General features: G+C 38.8%; 2 protein-coding genes and 1 long non-coding RNA gene across 7 annotated transcripts; 2 read left to right on the top strand and 1 right to left on the bottom strand.

The window, feature by feature from the left end:
* Positions 1 to 187: 187 nt before the first annotated feature.
* On the top strand, positions 188 to 6,638 carry birc2 (baculoviral IAP repeat containing 2). 4 transcript variants are annotated; one of them, XM_077233107.1, is made up of 9 exons: positions 188 to 624; positions 2,896 to 4,454; positions 4,552 to 4,651; positions 4,729 to 4,807; positions 4,895 to 4,943; positions 5,312 to 5,554; positions 5,636 to 5,890; positions 6,127 to 6,168; positions 6,312 to 6,638. In XM_077233107.1, the coding sequence occupies exons 2-9, from the start codon at positions 3,530 to 3,532 to the stop codon at positions 6,503 to 6,505; spliced, it is 1,887 nt and encodes a 628-aa protein (XP_077089222.1). In that variant the 5' UTR covers positions 188 to 624; positions 2,896 to 3,529; the 3' UTR covers positions 6,506 to 6,638. The 4 variants fall into 4 exon arrangements, with proteins under 4 accessions (XP_077089222.1, XP_077089226.1, XP_077089221.1 ...); XM_077233106.1 differs by lacking the exon at positions 188 to 624 and adding an exon at positions 1,592 to 1,788; XM_077233111.1 differs by lacking the exon at positions 6,127 to 6,168 and having other exon boundaries at positions 533 to 624.
* polq (polymerase (DNA directed), theta) lies at positions 6,540 to 23,150 on the bottom strand. Of its 2 annotated transcripts, none has more exons than XM_077233095.1 (32): positions 22,139 to 23,150; positions 21,697 to 21,802; positions 20,947 to 21,604; positions 20,577 to 20,759; positions 19,819 to 19,949; positions 19,454 to 19,610; positions 19,267 to 19,375; positions 18,966 to 19,179; positions 18,725 to 18,866; positions 18,495 to 18,641; positions 18,024 to 18,236; positions 17,465 to 17,607; positions 17,178 to 17,376; positions 16,935 to 17,077; positions 16,644 to 16,837; positions 16,429 to 16,553; positions 15,908 to 16,151; positions 12,965 to 15,582; positions 12,733 to 12,873; positions 11,247 to 11,434; positions 10,888 to 11,128; positions 10,402 to 10,595; positions 9,116 to 9,244; positions 8,853 to 9,027; positions 8,656 to 8,773; positions 8,463 to 8,581; positions 8,152 to 8,336; positions 7,626 to 7,737; positions 7,434 to 7,558; positions 7,218 to 7,359; positions 7,039 to 7,142; positions 6,540 to 6,941 (listed from the first exon to the last, which is right to left on the bottom strand). In XM_077233095.1, exons 1-32 carry the CDS (start codon positions 22,198 to 22,200, stop codon positions 6,828 to 6,830), a joined length of 7,875 nt encoding a protein of 2,624 aa, XP_077089210.1. In that variant the 5' UTR covers positions 22,201 to 23,150; the 3' UTR covers positions 6,540 to 6,827. The 2 variants fall into 2 exon arrangements, with proteins under 2 accessions (XP_077089210.1, XP_077089211.1); XM_077233096.1 differs by having other exon boundaries at positions 20,947 to 21,595; positions 22,139 to 22,574.
* Positions 14,767 to 17,894, top strand: LOC143740944 (uncharacterized). The gene is made up of 4 exons (XR_013204914.1): positions 14,767 to 16,197; positions 16,393 to 16,525; positions 16,687 to 16,830; positions 16,942 to 17,894. It is a non-coding gene; the product is annotated as an uncharacterized LOC143740944 (long non-coding RNA).
* Positions 23,151 to 23,172: the final 22 nt, after the last annotated feature.

The raw sequence follows: 23,172 nt of genomic DNA on the forward strand, positions 1-23,172 counted from the left end.
AAACTGCACATATCTGTCTATATTGTTCATACTGCGTACCCATGTGTTCTGCTCATAATGCTACTGTTAATACACTTCAAATATCCTTGGCACAGCTACTAGAAGATTTACAACTGTCAGTCAGGTTGCTCACGTGACATCTACGTCATCAAGCTCAGTTTGAGCCTGCGCAGAACGCTTGGCTATCAGGAAGTGAGTGCCCATGTTTGGCTTCAACTCTCTCCGTTGAAATCAACGGGGTCGCTGTGTCCATTTCTTTTACTGTCTATGCATATGATGTGTGAGAGCGACAGGCGGTGTGAACGGGCTTGAGAGTGCTGCCGTTCACAGACACCAGAAAGAACGAGTCCACAGTAACGTTCATCAGGCAGTAATACAGTACGTTAAGTTCACGTTCGCCCAAAATATGAACGAGTTCATATCGTTAAATGAACGCGTTCAGGCACAACACTCATTATATAGCCTATCAGGCTTTACTCACTTGGAAAGTACCGTAGTTTCCAAGACGCCCATATGGGTGGAGCTTCCATTTCTGTTAGCATGCAAGTTTACAGTTGAAAAGCCTAATTCTCTACTAGCTAGAACAAGATTTCGCTGTTGATTCTTCTGTCTTCGTTTTCTCTGGTAAGTAACGTTAATATTCTAATTATGAGGCACTGTTTGGTGAAGTTCTGCGCTCAAATTTCATGTTAGACCATACCATAAAGGCTACCACCCTTATTATTGGAGTGGGAAATAGGATTGTATGTAATTAGTCTATTAACAAATTAATCAAGAAATATCACAGGGGAAATTATTTTCAATTATTTTATTTTTTATAAATTTATTGTCAACCTTATTGAATGTTCTTTAGTTGGTGATTCCTTCTGAAACTGGGTCGTGATAGTCCTGGGTCGTGATTTCATTATACAGAAATAATTGACACAATAATATTCTGTCATCATTTAGACAACTCATGTCGTTGTATATTCTTCTATATAATGAAAATAGATTTACTACAGTATAGTGATCCAATATTAAGCTCCAAAAGAACAAAACATGTTTATAAGACTGAAAATTTCAAGTTATTCAATAAAAATGTTCTCTTCTACCACAGAAGGTTATAATCTTGGTAACTTCTTCACACTTGGAATAGAGCACACAAATCATAGGGACCATAATATGGTGCTTTAGTAGCTACTTTATCGACCTTGAGAACTGGTGGTCACTGTATGCGTCCAGTAAATGGAAAATAGCAGTATCAGCATTCTGCTAAACTTCTTTGTGTTCCACTGAAGAAAGTAGGTATTATGGGTTTGGAACAACATGAGTGTTAATAAATGACTATTATTCCTTGAGAGGCATAATTTCTAATTTAATTTTTTAATTGTTAATATTTTTCTTCTTTTTTTGGAATGTAATGTATGTCCTCTGAATAGAAACACGAATTCTGCTGACAAATGCGACTTCTAAATCATTCAAAAGTCTCTCTCTCTCTCTCTCTCTCTCTCTCTCTCTCTCTCTCTCTCTCTCTCTCTCTCTCTCTCTCTCTCTCTCTCTCTCTCACACACACACAAACTGAAAAGAAAACCAAGACACAGAACATCCCATTATGTACACAAACATGAAGATTACTTCTCCCCAATAAAATATATTTTAAGAAATATTTATTCTAATTACATTATGTTATGCTTTAAATGCGTGACGGTTACTGTGTGACGTCAATTCCGCAATTCGCCCGCTGTACAGGAACAGAAGAAAGGACATTTTGTGGTGTCGTATCAAAATCCGTTTTTGTTCTTAGCATCGGTGAGTCTGTATTTTTTTAACTCTTCATTGGCCAACAATCAAGATTTGATTGTCTTAGTAGTGTTGTAGGTCTTGTTTTTGTCCTTTAAGTAGAAACAAATTGTCTGGTATTTCACCCAAAGTACTTGGGGAAAATGGCAGCGTTAAGAAAAGAGACGACTGCCTTTTCCGGGACAACGAGGCACAGGATTTCACCGGGTTTACCACGTATGGTTCAGAAACTTGTGGTCTGTGGAATGAGTCAAAGATCACACTTATCAGAACAAAGGGTGGAATGTCCGAATCATCACCATGCAGTGGAAATGCATCACATTAAAAACATTTTTATTTTATTTTAAAACTGGTTTTGTTTGGTTTGCGTTTGTGTCTAGATAAAACCTTAACCTATGATAAAAGGCAAGTTTTTAAAAACGTATTTGATGTCAGAGAATGAAAATAAGTAAACTAATCTATTCTGTTTTGTAACTTACTTGTAATGTGTTAATTTGTGGGTTGAACGAGGAAGTGACATTTGCAGAAGCAAGAAATGATCTGCTATTCACTGAATTGAAAAATCTAGCATCTAGCCAGTTGTATAAACGTAGCCATGAAGTTAAGACTGTGTCTTAAATCGGTACTGAACAGCTTCGGAGTTATTGGAATGGTTATATGACTCTTTTCGGGTTGAATGGTGCCGTCTCTCCAAGTACTCTACAGCGACTCTAGGGGTCGCTGTTTGACAAAAACGGAAATCCTGCATAGTGCTACTTTAAGAACTAGTCTGGCCAGTTAGCAATTAGTTAGGGCTAATCTTTCTTACCTTATGGATTCAAATTAGACCAATCTACCTTAGGACCAGTCTTGAAGTAAAAATTAGATGGCTAACTTGAAAGACTAGTCTTATTAGTTCTTGCAACCAGCCACAGGGGTCTTCAACCTAGAGCTTTAGAAAGAAAATATGACCGCAAGTTCCGTTTCATTCTGACTTCACTTATTTATTATTACATTTTCATTCAAGATTTGCAGATTCCTGCTGAAAACCCCTGATATAAAAGTTTAACTCTACCCTTCATTTATTTTGGGATATTCAAGACATTCATTTAGACCTGTTCTCTGTGTTATTTTCAGGTTCCTGCATCATAGAGGGAGGAAACACATACCCCCTACGTCAACCTTTTATCTGTTCAGGAGTTCATTTAATTTTTTTAATAAGATTATGTGTTCTGTCATGGACGACTAGACACCAGTCATGGGATATCCAGCAGAGAGAAAGGCTTGAATGGACACACCCTGTGGTCACATTTTTATGTTAGATTTCTTATTGACTATATGTTACGATCCAAAGAAACCACCATTTTTCATTTAAAAATGTGTTTTGTTCAGTGTAGCTTTGGTGCATTTCCTAGTGATCCAGGATGAGTTTCAAAAGCTGCCGTGGAGGGATTTTATACGACTAATCATATAACCTGTTCATCTCACCAAGCTTGCGTTATGCATCACGTTATGTTCATGCATCACGAGTTTTCAAGGCATGTGTCACCAGTTTTGTGAAGAAACCCAATTTTGTCCTCTGTGGTGTAATCCAGTCATGTTGTAAGGACATGATTGATAAGGAGGAATTTGGGTGGAAAAAATTCTTAAGGGGTTTTATGTTTGTGTAATCTTGTTTGTCTTGCTCACATAGTTCATTCTCTGCACACACACAGGGTATTACAATCAAGCCTTTCTCTCTGCTGGATATTCCTTTCTCTCTTTTTTTCAAATGGAAATACTACAAAACAGTGCTTTCCTTCGTGGTTTGTGTCGCAATAGCTCCCCTGCGGATTTACAATATGATCATTCTTCTGAACTCTTTCGTATATCAACGTATGCCAAGTTCCCCACCACTGCTGCAGTGACAGAGAGGAGCCTTGCACGAGCAGGGTTTTATTACACCGGAGTGGGCGATCGTGTCCAGTGTTTCCGCTGCAATGTGACGGCCGACAACTGGCAGTCCGGCGACTGCCCTGCCGAGCGCCACAAACAGCTCTCTTCCAACTGCAGCTTCATCCAGAGTTTACCCGCCACCGCAAACCTCCTGTCGTCCTCTCACTCTGCCTTTTCCCCTCTTCGTAACGTAGCCATCCTACAGCTGTCCGCCCCTGCGACTGCAGTAACGTCGACCACCACGGCATCCATTTCAGGCCAAACAGAGGAGCAGGTGGGTTACTTAAACATGGGATTCAGCAACCTGGCCCCCTCCAGTCCCATTTCCTCCCGTGGAGTGGAGGATATGTCTCACCAGCGACCTCCGGCTTGTCACAATCCTGGTATGCGTCGGGAACAGGAACGCCTTGACACCTTTCAGAATTGGACTCTTGCTACAGTAACTCCAGCCGAGCTTGCCAAAGCTGGTTTCTACTACCTTGGCCAGGGTGACAGGGTGGCTTGCTTCAGTTGTGGAGGCCAGCTTAGCAACTGGGAACCGGGAGATCGGGCAGTATCAGAGCACCAGAGGCATTACCCCAACTGCCGCTTCGTTCGAGGCGACCGTGCAGATAATGTACCTTTATCTGGTGGTGGCCTTTCCAATGTATCTAACTCGGCAATGCAACAGTGTGAAGAAAGGTTGCTCACATTTGTCAACTGGCCCTCAAGAATACCTGTTCGACCGGACCAATTGGCTAAAGCTGGTTTTTACTATGTTGGTAAGAGCCTTGGTCATATTATTAAAGTCATTCAAGGTCTAATTTTAGTGCTTAGATGCTCATGCTAACATGCTCAAAATTATTTCCGTTTCGGTAGGTCGTAATGATGACGTGAAGTGCTTTTGTTGTGATGGTGGACTCAGGTGTTGGGAGTCTGGTGATGATCCATGGGTAGAACATGCTAAGTGGTTTCCAAGGTAAATAAAAGAGGCTATTGGAGTTGTTTTCTGTCCCATGATGGCATTATATTAATTCTGCATTTATGTTCTTCTAGATGTGAATACCTGTTGCAAGAAAAGGGCCAAGAGTTTGTTCATCAGATTCAAGCAAGATTTCCAAGACTATTTGAACAGGTATATGAAAAATTCTGGGGTAATTTGTTCTTTAAACGATGTGATGCAAACTGATGGATATCTTACCTAGTTCACATTTTCTTACAGCTCTTGACTAATGGAGACAGCAACTCAAGAGAATTTGTTGATCCACCTGGTAAGTTGTTTTCTAGTAATTTTGAGCTACATGTGATGCCCCTTCTCCATATAATTTACACTGTATCTTTAGGCTTACCACCAGTGACAATTTTTTTTCTTTGTTGAACATATCCTTGAAATTTAGCATTATATATTATATTCATTAATTTTAGTCAAGTTTACTTTGACTAAAGCAGATTCTAAATTTAGTTGACTAATTTGGTGAAATGAAGCCAAATTTCATTGATGAGATCAACATTTGAGTTATTTTAACTGCCTGTGTAACTTTTATAACTTTAATACTGACATAATATTATGTCAATATTAATTTTAAAAGAATGTTCATCTCAATTGAATATGATTTTTTTAATTTAAACCCATGTGTAGTTGTACACCTGGGTCCTGGAGAAGACCGTTCAGAAGATGCAGTGATGATGAACAATCCTGTGGTGAAGTCGGCTTTAGAGATGGGATTTGAGCGTGGGCTGGTGAAGCAAACCGTTCAGAGCAAAATTCTCGCAAGTGGAGAGAATTACAAAACCGTTCAAGAATTGGTGTCTGATTTACTAAGTGCAGAAGATGAGAAGAGAGAGGAGGAGCGAGAGCTTCTTGCTGAGGAAATGGCATCAGGTATTTCTACAGAATAAGATGGGGTTTTATGACTCAAGTGTTTTGATTCAATTGAATCTAACTCTTATTGTTTCTTTACAGATGGTTTTACTTTTCTTAAGAAACATCATGTTGCCTTGTCACAGCGCCTAAAAAGTGTGCAGAGCTTAATGGACCATCTTCTAGAGGAGAACGTCATCTCACAGAAAGAGTATGACATTATTCGTAACTGCACTACAGTCAAGCAGCAGACAGGGCAGCTCATTGAGTTAGTCCTGTCGAAAGGAAATGCAGCAGCAGAGGTTTTCCGCAACTGGATCAAGAAGAATGATGTCTACCTGCTGAGAGAACTGATGGGTATGCAATATTTGAATCAGATTTGAGAAAAAGTGTCAATGTTCCGTGTTACATGTCGTTAGTCTGTGTGAAACTGCACGGCCAGTAGATAGGAACACTTGAATCACTTAAAAAAAAAAAAAAGGTGATGCTATTTATTAAGATCTTAAAATGAGCAGGGACAAATCCACATCAAACATATCACTACATTATATTGACAACCAATTTTTATTTTTTTGTTCTTACTGCAATTTCAGCCCAGACAAATGAAGCTGCATCACCGAGTCAAGATCTTTCAGGTATATTCAAACATGAGAAAAGGGTTTCTTTTGATTTTGCCCCCTTTTTTATCTCTAGCCATCACACTAAGAAAATCAGTTAGATCCCACTCTGAAACAGAGAGTTTGTTTAAAGCAATTAACAGTGTCCATCATGTTCACAGACTTGCCTATGGAGGAACAGTTAAGAAGACTTCAAGAGGAGCGCACATGCAAAGTTTGCATGGATAAGGAAGTGAACATTGTCTTCATCCCCTGTGGTCACCTAGTTGTGTGCAAAGAATGTGCGCCTTCTCTGCGCAAGTGCCCCATATGTAGAGGATTGGTCAAAGGCACTGTCCGTACTTTCCTATCATAAAACGAAGATATCCATCATACAAGTAACAAAACAGTTTTTGGATTTACATCCAGTTTTTATTCTTCAATTAAAAAAGGAGCAAATTCACATAATGATGATTTAATAAGGAATAAAAACAATGTAACCAAACAAATGTATTATGTTTGATCTTTTTAGTGTTTTGGACAAAAATGTACAAAAACTTTTGCATTTCAAGTTTTACGCAAGTTCTTATTAGCCTCTGTTGAATTTTATTTTACATAAAAAATATTTACAGCATCTGCATAGTTAGCGTTTTAACAATTCATTAATGTAAAACAATCATAAGCAGTAATAACTTGTTTTATATGTCCAGGTCTTGAAGGTTACCCCAGCTTGGACCCACTTTGACTTTTACTCTAAGCTTTACATACAATTTTACAACACACTCCATTTCTCGCTTCATAATCTGAGCAACCTGTTAAAAAAAAATACAATTTGACTCGTCACCATTGAGCTTTTTTAATATTCCATATTAAATGCATTATTCAGAAAGAATAGTCTTCTTAAATTACCTGAATGACATCTTCCTCTGCAACCTCATAGATAAGTTCATCATGCAGCTGAAGTATAAAATAGCCTCCTCGAGACGGTCTGAACTGATTTCTGTGTCGACCACCTGAAAAAACATATTCAATTCACATCCCACATTTAAAAGTGAAAATGCTACTGTTTAATATGAAGTGGGTCATACCCGATTTAACTAGAGGGTGCCGATGTGATGTGGGCACTCCAGGAAAAGCTGCTTCCAGTCTGCGCTGGATGTTGATGGTTGCTAATTTCACAATGTCAGCAGCAGAGCCCTGCACGGTTGTGTTCACTGCCTGTCGCTCTGCCTAAAAAGGAGGATCAAAATTAAACTCTCATTCCACACTAGATATATTTGAATGGCAGGCTCATGAAGACTTACGTGAGACTTTATGTACACATTTGAGTCCTTTATTCTAGGCAAGAAACGCTTCCTTCCGAGTAATGTCTTCACGTAACCATTTTTTCCACACTTCTGCACAGTTTCACGCAGAAAGCTCTGTATGCCTTTAAGAAATTGCACTGTTATTATCAGCCTTTTTTGACCAGAAAGCAATTGTACATTGTCAATTACCAGTGTATCTGGATTTAAATGTCTCGATGTAACAGGCAGCATCATTCTCCTCAATGCCCATTTGCTCTCCAAGTGACTTTGCTCCCATGCCATAGATTATTCCATAACAAATCTGTTGACAAAATCGTTATGATTTCAGTGAAAACCAATAAAATTTCGGTCACACTTTAGGAATAGGTCCAATTCTCACTATTAACTACCACTTTTGCATGAATAAACTCCTAGTTACTGCTTACTAATAGCAAGTAAGGCAGTTAAGTTTAGGAATTGGCTAGGATTAAGGGGATGTAGAATAAGGTTATGCAGAATAAGGCATTAATATGTGCTTTATAAGTACTAATAAACGGCCAATATTCTAGTAATATGCATGCTAATAAACAACTAGTTAATAGTGAGAATTGGAGCTTAAACTAAAGTTACCAAAATTTCAATTAAAGTGATTCAACTAGTGACTACTGTATAGTCTTTCACATTAACAAGTGATACTTTTTGAAAGACTTGATCTATAAATTCAAATGTAGCAAACCTGTTTGGCCTGCTGCCTCGTATTATCATCAACCGAAGCAGGCTCCACCATTTTCCACTCAGCTGCTATGCTTTTAAACACATCTGCACCACTGTTGAGCACATGGAGGAGCCGTCTGTCTCGGGACAGGTGAGCCAAGATGCGAAGCTCCAACTGTGAGTAGTCGGCAGCCAGAATCAGACCTCCTGAAGACGTGTATAAGATTAAAACAGGTAGTGTTAATGTGACATAAATCATTTTATATAAGCAAACAGGTGTCCCTTTAAATTATGCTTTCTTCATCCAGACCCCTCGACAATAAAGTTTCAAACCTGAAAAGGGAACAAAAGCATGCCTCATGCTGACAGAAAATGGCATCCCTTTATCTGGTGATTTGTCTGATGCTTTTAAAAGGGGTGCCAATAGCTGGTTTATCTTTGATCGTTTCCCCCTGAAATAAATAAACATATACAAATAAATGTATATATAAATATATATAATCACTGCAACAATGTAAGACCGTACCATGTCTTGCTTGCACCATTATTCTGTGATGGTTGACTTTCTTCTATAAGTGTTGGCATCTGAATTTCAAAATCTTTAGGGACATTCTGAATGTTTGGTTCAGTGAAGCTCACACGCCCTATGTGAGAAAGCATTAAAATACTGTCCAGAGAAGACGCACACATAAAGTTCAAAGGTTATTTTTTTCAGCTTCACACCTGTGGCAGTGTGTGACTGTGAGATTGGATGAATTCTGTCCATCTTCAGATGTGGGTGCCACTTCTTCTCTCTTTGCAAGGGGAAAACCACTTTTGTCAAAGCATTCGTGATCCTCCTCCACTCAAGAATAACACCTGGTAACTGATGCAATGGCTTGAGCTTTTCTAAAACATCCTGATGAAACAAGAAAAGAGTGTATTTAGGAAGTGCCCGACATTCCACAGATTTAAATGTTAGAAAAATCGGAGACTATGGAATGTACCTTGGTTGTGCTGAACTGTTTAGAAAGTTTGATACGGGCTCCCGGTCTTCTAGTGTAGCCCAGTGTCTTCTTATTCTTCGGAGCATTTAAATCTCCATTGGGAGGAAGCTTCAACTCAAGAAACAACACCTATAACAGAAATGGAGTATTATAGATGTTTTTTGTTTTGTTTTTTACACAGGATAATGCATTTTTTTTGGGTAAATGTTAGGGATGGCCCGATACCATTTTTTTTCAAACCGATACGAGTATGAGTATTTACATTTGTGTACTTGCCGATATCGAGTACCGATACCGATATTTCTACCGCAAAAGTAACTATAGGCTCCCAGAAAAGAAGACAGAAGACTATTTTAGAACACAGGTTAGAAGACTGTTTTTATTTTCTTCTCTGCTTGTTTTAACAAGTCTAAAAATAAATAATAATGAGTAAAATAATAAATGTATTAACACATAAACCACTGTTAATTTAACATAAAAGCAAGCAGTTACTGCGTGCATGGTCTGACATGACTGAATGCGCCCAAAGTGCGCTCCCTTAATAGTCTAATTCCTAAAAAGCTGACAGTTCATCGCGATCTCACACATCTGTTATTATCAATGAAGCTGACTGCACAATGAATCTTTCATAATATCCACACTTTGTTTGTTATAATTAGAGGATTTGCCAGCATACAGAATTCAGCACTGAACAAAAAAGTTTTGAGCAGTGAGGGGAGTCTATCTTAAATGCTTCTGATTGGCCATTGCGTTCAAGAAATCAACACACATGTCTGTGATTGGCTACATCGCTCAACGCTGCAAACATGTTATGAATAGAAACTCTGGCCTGTAAATCGTTTCTATTTTGTTTTAGTTGTTCTTCTTGCTTTTCTGCAACAGATGAATGAAAATCTATTAGTTTTAATATGTTGTATTCATAGATATTTCTAGTTTGCGGGAGTCCCGCGAATCGTTTTATTCTCCCGGAACCCGCACACACAGAGTGAGTGCATTACCGCCCGTGCTCGCACTCGGCCATCAGATCTAGTGCCGCGCCGCACTCTTTTGCGTTGGGAGTGCACGTCCCTATGCCTCAGTTCACCTCGACAAAGCACTCGCGGCAGCCAGTTTCGTTTCGCAAAATGTACGTGGTATCGGGGCGTGGTATCGGTGAATTTTTATGAGTACGAGTACGAGTATATGAGGACAGTATCGACCCGATCCCCGATGCCAGTATCGGTATCGGGCCATCCCTAGTAAATGTATGGGGTATTTTTTTTTTGTGTGGCGAGAAGGATAATAACCTCCGCAACATCCTCTGGACTGGTCAGTGAAAAGCTGTGTCCTGCAAGCTGATAGGCTTGGGATTCAAGAGCACTTAGCTTGGCTTGCATCACATGTTTCTGAGCCTCAGATTCAGCAACACTAAACCCAATTCCATTCAGCTCCAACAATGCCAGGCAGTATTGGGTGGGCATCTCCACTTTCTTGAATGAATCTGGCAATGAAAAGAACATGACATGAAATAATTAGTATCTATATCAATAACTTGAACAAAGACCTGTGGTGTCCAAACCTGCCACTGAAGGGCCACTATCCCTGCAGAATTTAGTTCCAATCCTAATTAAACACATCTGAACCCGCTAATCAAGGTTTTAAGGATTACTAATTTCCTAAGCAAGTGTTTAGGGGGTAGTTGGAGCTAAACTCTGCAGGACATTGGCCTACCAGCAGTAGGATTGGATACCCCTGATATAGACAAATCAAGTTGCTAAAATAATGTTGGCTACCCAAGAAACCATCCTTTTCAAGAAGACAGTTGAGTTGCGTCATGACCCTGAAGACCAAAACAGACTCAACAGCAGCTCTATAACGTCCCGGGTGACTGGCATCTCCATAGATCCCTAAACTCTGCACTCCCTGACCGGGACTAATTGCTTCCAACATCGGGAGATCCTCAGTAGTGAAGCTGGACACCATGTTGTGGAGGGTGCGCTCTTTGGAGCTTGAATCCAGAAGCCAACATGCAATCTATTGAAGGACAAATAAGGGAATGTAGTTAGACATCTTACCCTATCAGATCCAGCTTTGTGATTTCAATAATTGAGAAGATGGAGGGCATAGAAAATTGTACTCCATTCCGTCTAACCTTTGGGTCTTCAAATGTGCCACGCATAGCAAGCTCACACGCCAGGAGAAGTGTCTTGTAAAGTTGAATAAAGTCATAAGTGACCATCACATTCGATTCTTTTTCCAAGCAGCAATGAATTTGCTTCAGTCGCTCCTCAACTGTAAGAGTCTCATCAAGAGGCGGTGGAGCTAAACTGGCACTTATATCTGTTTGAGGAAAGACAAAAGTAGCATTAGGTTTGGGGATAGCAGCATTCAATCGAGCAGGTTTGCTGAAGTTCGTCAATTTTTTCAGGTTTATTACATTTAGACTAGGGATTGCCCGTTACCATTTTTTTCAAACCGATACGAGTACGAGTATTTACATTTGTGTACTTGCCGATACCGAGTACCGATACTTCTACACACAAAAGTAACACATCTCTGTATTTATCAATGAGGCTAACTACACAATGAATCTTTCATAATATCCACACACTGTTATAATTAGAGGATTTGCCAGCATACAGAATTCAGCTCTGAACAAAAAAGTTTTGAGCGGTGAGGGGAGTCTATCTTAAATGCTTCTGATTGGCCATTGCGTTCAAGAAAAAAACACATATGAATGTGATTGGCTACATCGCTCAACGCTCAAACATGTTATGAATAGAAACTCTGGCCTGTAAATCGTTTCTATTTTGTTTTAGTTGTTATTCTTGCTTTACTGCAACAGATGAATAAAATTCTATTAGTTTTAATATGTTTTATTCATAGATATTTCTAGCTTGCGGGAGTCCCGCGAATCGTTTTATTCTCCCCCAACCCGCACACACAGAGTGAATGCATTACCGCCCGCGCTCGCACTCAGCCATTAGATCTAGTGCCGCTCCGCGAGTCGAAAAATCTGAATTTTTTTTAGATGACTTAAAACAAGTGACATAAATGAATGAATTAATAGGAATGAATGAATGAATAATTAAAGACAAGAAAATTCTGATTTCATGATCAATATACCTGCCCTCAACTGCTGCTGTGTCTGCCAGCGTTTAAGTCATGCGCATAATCTAGACACCTTGCGCGTGCATAGACAATTCGTGCGCAACAGCCCATAGTCGCGGTAATGTTAAGCCATGTCACAAAAAGGACGCATCCCTCTGGTGCCGAAAATAGAAAGAAGAAAATGACAGAGGAGGAGAAAAAAAGAGCAAGATAAAAGTATGTTTGCATGATTATTTACGGTATGTTTTGTGCAGCAATTGACCCATTCATATCTACGGCAAGCCCCGAGGGGAAAAATACATTGCATACACACATATACAACGAGCAAAGAGGGTATTATAGTAAAAGACTTTGTTGGATTCTGACATGTAGGCTACAATCCAACAAAGTCTGTTACAATAATAATAACAAAAACAAAAAGATTTTGAGGACAGTTACACTGTATTGAGACAGTTGAGAAATAATAATCGGGCCATCCCTAATTTAGACCTTACTTCACAAAGTTTACAATCACACATGTTTCATACCTGTGCCTGACAACTCCTGTTGTAGAGATACAAAATAAGCATCTTTTGCGCCCCAGCATACAGACATGCCAATGACAAGAAGATCCTCATATCCTTTCAGAAGGAAGCCATCTTTTCTTTTGTTCCTCATAGGGGTAGTAGCTTCAAACATAGGATTACACAAGTTTTTAAACTTATATGTACATTAGAATACTAAAATATATAGGAAACAAATTTCATCAAAACATCTTACGTTTTTTAAATTTTCCACCTATAACTGTCTCAGGTTGCATTGAGGTTCTGTCTATCTTCTCACAGGCAACAGCAAGAGAAAATCTGTCCTTTGTTTTCCACTCCTTTACAAATGTTTGGAAAAGCCTTTTATCGCTTGCCACATCGATTATGGAAAATGTTTCTGGACTGCAGGAGTTAGAAGCAGGGAATGGTGGACACTGAGAAAGTCTTGTAAAGCCCTCATCAGCCTGACACGTGTCTAACTCTGATGTTGAGTTTCTCCTCAAACAGAATTGATCGCCTTTCTGGGTACTGGACTTAAAATTTGGATCCAGTCCAGACCTGTTCTTGGTGACATTAAGAGTTGATTGTACAGCTGAGGTGGTCATTTTGACCCGTGGTGTTACTGGTTCAGAAACCGGTGTTGGAGGAACAGGGTCATTCGGTGTCACAGGTTTGACCTGGACTACCACAACATCTTCGGTTCTTACGCTTCTTTGACCTCTCTGCTCAATCTCATGGTTTGTTATTAGGGAAACAGTTTTTTCGACAAGAACAGCAGCTGCATTTGGTTTCACCACAGTTGAATTTGACTGCCCTAAAGGCTCAGATAAGGTTGAAAACTGATCAGACCATTTATCAAAAATGTCCTGCATTCCTGGGCTAATGTGAAATGATGAGCGGTTTAATGGACGTCTTTCAGATGAAACTTTTGGATGAGGCTCATTGTTTTGTGATACATGTAGTTCAGACACAATGTCATCTGTATAGCTGGGCTTCTCTGCACCCAATCTTGGGCCATCACAAGCCTTGACAACATTATTCATTTTATCAAGATACTGCTCTCCAATAAGTAGTGAATCTCCCCATTCTGAAAGGTTGAAAGATGATTCGCCCCATTGGATTGCTTCCTGATCCTCTGTTGACACAACATCTCTCCTCTCGGGAATGAGTTCTGGAGAAGAGCCATTTGAATTTGAATGCGCTTCAATCACCTGCTCTTCCTTGTTCTCTCGATCCATTGCTGCCTCCTCCATGGCGTCCAAGACGGAGTTGTCATAGAGACTGTCAAACAGAAAGCTGCTGCTCCGGTTGAAGCTATTGTCAGTAATATGATCAGAGGACTCATGATTTTCCCCTTGCTCAGCGGGTTTATTTACATATGATTCTTTTTCAACAACTTGGTTACTGTAATTTAAAATATTCTCCAACTGGCTGTCAGTAAGTGAGATGTTATATTTTGGTTTGCCTTCGGTGGGTGGGCCATTCTCATAAGATGATAAACATTCAACTGGGTCTTTGTTTTGGTTTTTAGATACATGATTCTCATTTTCAAGGAAAGATGATTGACTGACAATCTTCATCTTATTTGCTGAATCAACATAATTGTCCTGTTTATTTTCTTTGAGAGTGTTTAAATTACAATTGCCATGTAAAAAATCATCACCTTGAAGCATTTTCTCAGTCTGAGTATCGAGTTGAAAACTATCACCAAACTCTTCCAATCCATTTGTGTACAAGTCAGGGGAGCTGAGCTTTTCAGAATGACAGGCTAAATCATTTTTAACTTTGGTGTTCACATGTAAGCCACCTTCATTCTCAATTCTGTCGTTGAATTCCCTGAAACTGTGAGTAACCGTTTCTCGCTTTTTATTTTGAGTTTCATGGTAAACCTCTTGTGTTCTCTGATTTAAATGTTTTGTTTTAGATGTGCACTTCTTTCCCCTACCTGACAATTCCCCTATAGTGACATTTGTGGCTTCCCCATCCTGTAGTAGTACGCGTGAGTGAGACAATGTTTTTGACTCAAAGTCTAGTTTCAGTTCAGCAATTGAAGACTGCAGTTTCATTTTGTCTTTATCTATTCTACAGTCAGTTCCGGGTTTATGAGAGCAAATCTCTTCAGCATTTAATATTAGTTTAGGGTTTTTTGCGATCTGAGTTGACGTTTTTGCTCCATTGACTGTTCGTACTGCTTCAGCATCTGTTACATTCATCCTTCTGCGTTTCGAAACTGGACTTACACAATGTTCGTTACTGCCAGCGATGCAGGTATTTTTTAGACAGGAATTATGCCCGGAGCTCCTTTGAAGTGATTTTGAAGAACAATCCGATGACTCAGCTGTCTGGTTATTCTGACAGCCCTTATCTTTGGCATTTATTGATTTAAGAACTTTATGCAGTACACTTGATTGCTGTTCACAATTCTTAGCAGGCTGATACTCGGCAGATGATATACCAATATCCATTGTTTTTTCTGAACTGGCAGTGAACTCTAATGGCCTCAAAGGAGGATGGGAACTAATGTCAGCACTTTTATCCACCAACATCTGTTCGTCCCCATTCGGATTTACATTTTCTACATGTTCTGGGTCTCTTGACGTGGACTGTAGAGGTTTTGTGTTGGATGATTCCTCAGGGGAACGGGAATCTGGCTGGATCTTTGTTGAGAGGGAAGCTGGGTTCCATTCGACCCCAAGAAGAGCCAAATCCTGCTGGAGGAGCAGACGGGCCTCAGCCACGATCTGCTGAGCAGCTTCCCTTTCAGTCAAGGCCTTTTTCCCACTGACCCAGATGCAGCGCATGTTCTTACGTTCTTGAGCCTCCACCTCGCTCTCATCCACCGCCTGCCTGGAGCTGCACATAATCAAATTAACACTGTATGACTTCAAATAATATAGGAATGAACCAGTATTAATATTCTGGCCAAAACAATAAACTGATCGTTATTTTCATGTTATGGACGCTAACCAAAATAAGCAAGTTTAACACCCAACTAAAATAAAAATAAAATCAGTCATTTTAAATGCTACAAGTAAATTTAGGCATACCAACATTGTAATGTACCGTATGAAACATGGATATTCCAAAAGATATTTCCTAAAGATTATATTTAACAGTGTTATTACATTTTTCAAGATTAACTTAAATTGACTGTTCGATGACGGCAAAGTTTCATTACCTTTTGAAAGGGATAGCTTTCCTGAGGGCCTTCTCCACCTCTGTAACATCAGCTCTGGCCAACTCTGCCACAGTGACAAGTCCAGAGCTGTAGAGTGTACGTGCCCTCGAGGCGTTTAGTAAAGAAATACGAACCAGATCACACAACTCCCTCTGGACTCCAAAACTCAGACGACTCTGGAACTGGGACAGAAGCAGCTCTAGGTTGTGCCATCCGAGTCGGTTACAGAAGACAGTAACCATACCTGGAAAAAATTGCCAAATTTTAACTTTGCCATTTATCTCATACTGGTAAGCATGTAAGCCTGTTTCCTCCTCAGTGTAAAAAAGTAACTGCAACTTTATTTTTCGCTTATTATAATTAATTATTTTTCTATAATAATACATAAATATGTACAAATATTGTTATAATGCATTTTTTTTAAAACTTTATCTCACTTCCTATTTAAAATGTTATCTTAATTATGTGTTTTAACTGTGACTCAGAATCAAGTTTCCATAGCTGTGCCTGCATCAATGTACCTGCATATGTTGAGGCAGACTGCTGAAGTGACTGAAGCTGTCCTCGGCTGCAGCCATACTTTTTTGCAACAGCTCCAAGTGGTTCTTCGCATACCAGGTCAAGGAGAACTAATGTTGTGAAAAAACTGCATGCCAAAAATGTGCACATTAACATACTGCTACTTAACTTTAAAGAGTAATTAGATGAAAAACTCAAAATTCAAAAAATACAACACCGTTTGTGGATGGCCATCTGTCTTTGTTGCTTCTCTGTTTTAGCAATTAATTTGCCACTAACAGAACGGGCCAGGAAACCTTCTTGAATGCCCACCATCTCAGCCACCCTCTTCATCGCAGAAGGTAGTTGCTCCCACAAACAGAAGAACTGGTACCAGTCTATTGTCGTCCAGTCCACATATACAGGTGTTATCTTAGAAATGAATGGCATGATTTTGTTAATAACCCATATTTTTATATTAAGAACCTAACTGTTCTTTAACTATGATAAACTGAAATGTTTTGTCTACCTGGTAGAGTATATGGAGATCATTTTCCAACACAAATCCTTTCATTGCTCTCTGAAGATCTGCAAAAATCCCCAGGGCTTCTGGGGGTGATAAAGATGAGGACAGAGTCGCAGAACCCAGATGCGTGGGGCAGTACCTCTCCACTGTGAGACGGACAATTATCAAATGATCAAAATGTCAACATCCATCACACACCACACAAAAATATTGTCCGATTTTTTTTCATATCCTTAGTTTTGTTACCATCTCCCTCCTTCTGTATATGTATGAACTCATTGTCCATCAGCCACTCTATGCAGGCCTCAATAGCCCCTTTGCTTCGAGTTTCTGATTTAGCTCCTTCCTGATGTGGCTGTTCGGTTGCCATGCTGGTTGCCAGCAGAGTGCAGGAAGCATACATCCTCACATCCTGTGGTGAGCTGGCAACTCCTCCAACGATGATCTTCAATCAAAGTAATGAAATAAAATCCTGTACATACTCACCCAAGACAGTTTCATTCAACAAACTATGAGGAGCAAGACATTCATACCTCCAGGATGGCCCTGAGCATGCTGGTAGTGACGCCCTCTCCCTCTTGCTTCACCAGGCAGCTGCTGATAGGCCTGAGAGAGCCCTGGATAAGGCTCGTCCCCTTTGCACGTTCAGCCTCTTTACAGACCAACACACTCTCACCTGAGAGACACACATAGATCAAAATAACTCTCATTTATTTTCTCTCTCTCTCTCTCTCTCTCTCTCTCTCTCTCTCTCTCTCTCTCTCTCTCTCTATCTATTCAGCAAGGAAGCATTACATTTATCAAAATTGACAGTAAAGACATTTATGTAACAAAAGATGTATATTTCATATAAGGATCCTGAAAAACATTTTATGTTTCTTACAAAAATATTAAGTAGGACAAATGTTTTTAACATTGATAATAATAGTAATTACAATAATAAAATGTTTCTTGACCACCAAATCAGCATATTGGAATTATTTAATTACTTAGAAATGCATTACACCCAACACTGGTTGAGTGTAAATAATATAATATAATATAATATAATATAATATAATATAATATAATATAATATAATAAATCACTCACCCATGGTGTCCACTCCTTTACGGCCTGCCCGTCCCACCATCTGCTTATAGGTCAGGATGTCCAGCAAATGACCATTGAAAACAGGAGTTCTGATAATCACACGTCGAGCGGGCAGATTCACACCAGACGACAATGTTGAGGTGGCCGCTAACACCCTAATGTAGCCTTGACGAAAAGCTCCTTCTAGAATATCCCGCTCATCGAACGTCAAACCTGAAATAAAGGTTTCAAGGGTTTTACTGAATGACCTCATCTTTTTAGAATGATAAAAAAGTACATTTTTTAAATGTTTTATTTTCATTTGAATATTTTTTTATTGTTTAATTTAATTATTTAATTACATTCTTTAAGCATATCTATTTTATTTTATTTTGTTTCATCGTTTTGTAAATATTATTTTAACTGAAATAATGGTTAATAAATGTTTACAAAAACTCTGATTAAAAATGAAAAACATCAAAGCACATGTACCTGCATGGTGGAAGGCCACCCCCCAGGGAACAGTCCGCTGAAGGACCTGGTCTAAGCCTGCAGGAGTGCGCTTGAGCTGCGCTACTACATCCTGGAGACCTTCCTGCTTCAGAGATATACTTTGCACTTCAGAGCCTGACTGCATTTCTGTAAAAGCAAACATTGTTAAAGCATAATACATTATCTCAATAGTAAAATATCAACAAATTCCCATATTTGTATCTGTAAACCTTTGTGATGAAGATTGTAAAACTCTCTTCCAATGGTATCTGCTAGTTTCTCACACCAGTTTTTTGAAGGGCAGAACAGTAGTGCAGAGTGTCCGTCCCGCACTGTCTCAAAACAGAGGCTGACAATGTGGTCATCATCTCCCTATGACGGAAGAACATCTCATCTTTTACTTAGAGAATATTCATATGTAAACATTAGCTGGTAGAGTTTATAAATAAGCCAAATATGTCAAACTCAAACCTTAACTGGAAGAGCTGGGGTGAACTGTCTGACCAGGTTCAGAGATCCGTCATAGACATTTGTGCCAATCTTGACCCACTCCATCAATGGCACAGGACGATAGTTAGTACTATACAGCTCAGCATTCAACCAGCGGGCAAGAAGGTCCAAGTTTGGCAGCGTGGCACTCATACCAATAATTTGGACACCAGGAGAGGTACTTTGACCAGAGTCCCTTAAAATAGAGAAGATGTTGACCTTCACCATAGATGATGATTATCAGGACCATTGCTGAAGACTTTTACATTACATTATGACATACCTTGCTGAGTTTTTTTGGGCAATGTATTGGATTTTCGTCAGCAAAAGTTCTAACAGATATCCACGGCCAGAGTCCCCAAGCATGTGCAGCTCATCGACCACAACAATTCCTGCAATTTGGGCGAACATTTACTTTTATAAGAGCACCTGACAGAAAGTTAAGAGGTAAGGAGATGTCATTATTTTACCAAGTAGATCCAATTTGTCTTCTTCAATGAGCCTGTTGATGAGTCCATTAGCTTTCTCTATTGTGCAAATAGCGACATCCAGAGCTGAAAACCCCCCAGCTGCTGAAGTGTTACCCATATACCCCTCCACTCTGACCCCTGCCTCCTGAAATACATTCTGGGTGAAAATGGCAAGTATAATGTTAGCAAATCTCATCAACAAAAATCCAAGATGATGACTGTCAGACGTATTAACTTCAGAAATATATGTACATGCTGTATAGTACTACAGTCATAGTTAGTTGAAGAAGAAAAATACAAAAAATGATTAGTGGGCCAACTGACATAGTGATAATTATATATGCACTCAAGAAAAGGAAACCAACCTGTAGATAAAACATCTTCTCTCGCGCCACAGACACGAAAGGAAGAATGAACATGGCCTTCTGTCTTGTTTCCAAAACTCTCTTCAAGATTAACAACTCAGAAACCAAAGTTTTCCCTGCACTGGTTGGAGCTAAAAAAGAACATTTCAAATGTTTAAAACTGGGGAAAAAATAAATCACATAATTACACATTCTAGAAAAATAGTAGAGCTGCACGATTAATCGTTAAAAGATTGCAATCTCGAGCAAATCAGCTTTTGAAAGTAACATGTTGCTTCAAATAACGATTGTATCATGACATGGCTACACCAGTCAGTGGTGTCTGTTAAAACATTTATTGTTATTGAATCATTTATTCAAGAGATTTGTTAAAAAATGCTGATTCATACAGTAATGAAACAAGTGAAGTGTTGGAGTCATTGAATCATTCATTCGAACCGTTTTTTTAATCATTCAGTTTGATTAAACATTTTAAATAGACTGCAGTAATAAACATTTTGTCAGAACCACTAGTAAATTACATGTTATTTTTGTTATTTTTCTGTTCAGAATCAAGGGAGAATCGAGATCTCTGTTTGAAACTAAAAAATTGTGATTCTCAATTCATACAGAATCGTGCAGCTCTAAAAATAGCATAAGTAGTTATAAGTATATATTCTATTTTGTATTTGTTGCAGGTCCTGTTTCCCAGGAAAACAGGATTAAGGACAAATAAAGCATTTGCGGCCAACAAGAAGAAGAAAAAAACAGTTATTTACCAGAATACACCAGGTTCTGGCCCTCCAAGACTTTGCCCAAGGTCAGACACTCAGCCTGCCACTCAAACATCCTCTGGACACCGAGACTCTGGTACTTTTCCAGAACAGGCTTAGGGAGACCCCAACTGGAGAGCATAAGCTTGTCTGACTGATTGCCAGGACGTCCCATATGGATACTTTCTGCTGTTTGGGATAATTATTTTTATTACCAAATACTATTATTATGCAATAATTATAGTTTTGAATAGTAAAATGCCACTCAAACTTAAACGGTTCTAAAGTTTAGAGTCAGTATTTTTTTTTATTTTTATAAATTAATACTTTTATTCAGATATTCATCTGCCATGCAATAGTGGAAAATTCTATCTACCTGCATCTGGAAGTGTAGCATCACCGAGGACACTAAGATCCAGTCCAGGAGGAGGGGTCAGCACAGAGACCGAAAGGTTTTTCATTGATCTCTTCTGCAACATGGATCGCTCTTTAGCAGAAGCCATATGTGTCGGACTGAACAAAATGTAATCCTTGGAGGTACTGACAGAGTCATTTGGGCTGGCATCTCTTCTGAACTTTAACTTTTGCTTGTCATTTGCTACTTTAGATGTTTTTTTCATGGAGTTCAGGATCTTTTGAGGTGAAGAATATTCCCTGTCACATTTCAACTCACAGGCACGGGCCCGTCCTCCTGCCTCAGTCTTTTTGGTTTCACTGAACAAAAGCTTTTGAGCCAAATCCCTCCAGTCATTCTCTTTTTTGGCTTGTGTTCTGGTTCTTTTGCGCTCTGATGGTGACCACGCTGACCCTGGACTTGAAGGGCTGATATTTTCTGCATTTTGTACTGGCTGCTCACATATATTTTGTGGCAAGTCAGAGTTTTTCTTAAGTGATACCGATTCAGTTGTATGATGAATATTTTCATCTTTCTTGAATTTCAAGACTTCTGGACCCAGTTCATCAATGGCTTGTAAAATACCCTCATCCATAGCCAGTGAGGAGTCTCCTGGCATCCATTGCTTACTCTGCATTTGCTTGTAAAAAGATAGGCTACTGTTAATTTGTACACTTAGTGTAACAAAGCTTATAGGTGTAATAATATTAAATAAAACAATTAAAAACATACAGTTGGCTCATTACATCTTCTCTTCTCATATATATCTGTTGCAGAGGAACATGCCTGCAGGTGACTTGATTGTCTATGTGATGGTTTCTCATCTGCAAGAACTAAGCTACATTAAAAACTAAAAGTTAGTGACAATAGTATAATTTCACATCTGACAAAACAACGTACAAAAGCAAAAACAAGCTTTTAAAACAAGCTGTTGTTTCTCATCCTGAGGAAATAGGTCATATTTATCTAGTAACTCAATAATAAATAGTTCTGTTATTTAAACACCAATGTTTTCAATGGGCACTCAAACAATGTCAAACAACAAAGTTCTTCTAAGGGTTCAAATTAAACAGTGAACCATTCAAAGCTCCATGTTAACCAAGTTTGTAAACATAACCATAGAAACGTAGAGCATCAATAGAACCACAACACAGTTTCCGCTGACATATCTTACCCTTTTTTCTTTACAATCCGATGCTGTCCCAGATAGATCTTTTTTGTCGTTGAAGTAATCATCACATTAAAAATTGAATGGCTGTCAACTAATAAAATGCTAAGGCCGAATAAAAATTAAAAAGTCAAATCAAATATTTTGTTAAGGTAACTTAGCTGTTGTGTTGCTACCTCTCGTCGCTCCGCATAAACAAACTCATGTTATTGAATCAAAAGAATTTACTGGCATTTCTCTCGTGATTCCAGCCAGTTGAGCTGACATATTTCAGAATCAAGTTATTTACATAACACCATCGCAAACCATTTAAAATAGTAATATTGAATTTTGTCCTTTCAGCCATTTAAAATACGTTTGTGTAAATGCATATTTAATGACTAAGAAACTGGTTCTAAGAAAAAAAACAGGGTAGGAAAAAGGAAAAAGCCCACTAAAAAACAAATCAAAGAGCCCGCGGTGTTTGATCACAGTTGTCCGGGGGAAACACGTCTACAGTGTTGTTGATTCCTCCAGTGACATAATATTACACAATATTTTATCGTTTTAGCTTTAACAACAATTTCTAAATCATACAATGAACAGTCTTGTCATGCCTTTATACTTAAAAGGAGAAGATGTAAAACATTTTTTACATAACTGTTTAGTGATGTTTCGTTCGTGAACGAATCATTTTTCGAATCAATATTTTGAATGAATCTTTCGGTCTAGTCGGCACGACTTGTTTTTCGTTCACTGTTCGTCTCTCTTTTAAACAATCAATCAAACAAATAAAACAAACAAACAGAGACACCGTTTTGTTACATTCAAAGAATTACAATATCGCGATGAAAAAGAATTCGAGGTACCGAGGTACTTCAAAAGAATCGATTCATTTGTATGAATCAAAAATAACCACCACTGCCACCACGCGCTCATCTCGGAAGCAACACTGACACCTGCAGTATGAATGTTATGAACAAAGCTCAGAAATACATACCGCATCAACGTGATCACAAAGTTTCACTCATTTAAACATAAATATAATACCATTAAAAGGT

The sequence above is a fragment of the Siphateles boraxobius genome, unplaced genomic scaffold (assembly GCF_051911475.1).
Source record: "Siphateles boraxobius isolate OS27281-9 unplaced genomic scaffold, OSU_SipBor_1 18, whole genome shotgun sequence".
Classification (NCBI taxonomy): domain Eukaryota; kingdom Metazoa; phylum Chordata; class Actinopteri; order Cypriniformes; family Leuciscidae; genus Siphateles; species Siphateles boraxobius.

What these genes read in the sequence shown, in the direction of transcription:
- birc2 (XM_077233107.1), top strand. Translation starts at nt 3,530, where the DNA reads ATGGAAATACTACAAAACAGTGCTTTCCTTCGTGGTTTGTGTCGCAAT. An exon ending in AGCTGGTTTTTACTATGTTG is followed by an intron (nt 4,455 to 4,551) that starts GTAAGAGCCTTG and finishes CCGTTTCGGTAG; the next exon opens with GTCGTAATGATGACGTGAAG. An exon ending in TTCCAAGACTATTTGAACAG is followed by an intron (nt 4,808 to 4,894) that starts GTATATGAAAAA and finishes ATTTTCTTACAG; the next exon opens with CTCTTGACTAATGGAGACAG.
- polq (XM_077233095.1), bottom strand. Translation starts at nt 22,200, where the DNA reads ATGATTACTTCAACGACAAAAAAGATCTATCTGGGACAGCATCGGATT. An exon ending in CAGATGGCCATCCACAAACG is followed by an intron (nt 16,554 to 16,643) that starts GTGTTGTATTTT and finishes TTTGGCATGCAG; the next exon opens with TTTTTTCACAACATTAGTTC. An exon ending in CGAGGCAGCAGGCCAAACAG is followed by an intron (nt 7,738 to 8,151) that starts GTTTGCTACATT and finishes TTTTGTCAACAG; the next exon opens with ATTTGTTATGGAATAATCTA.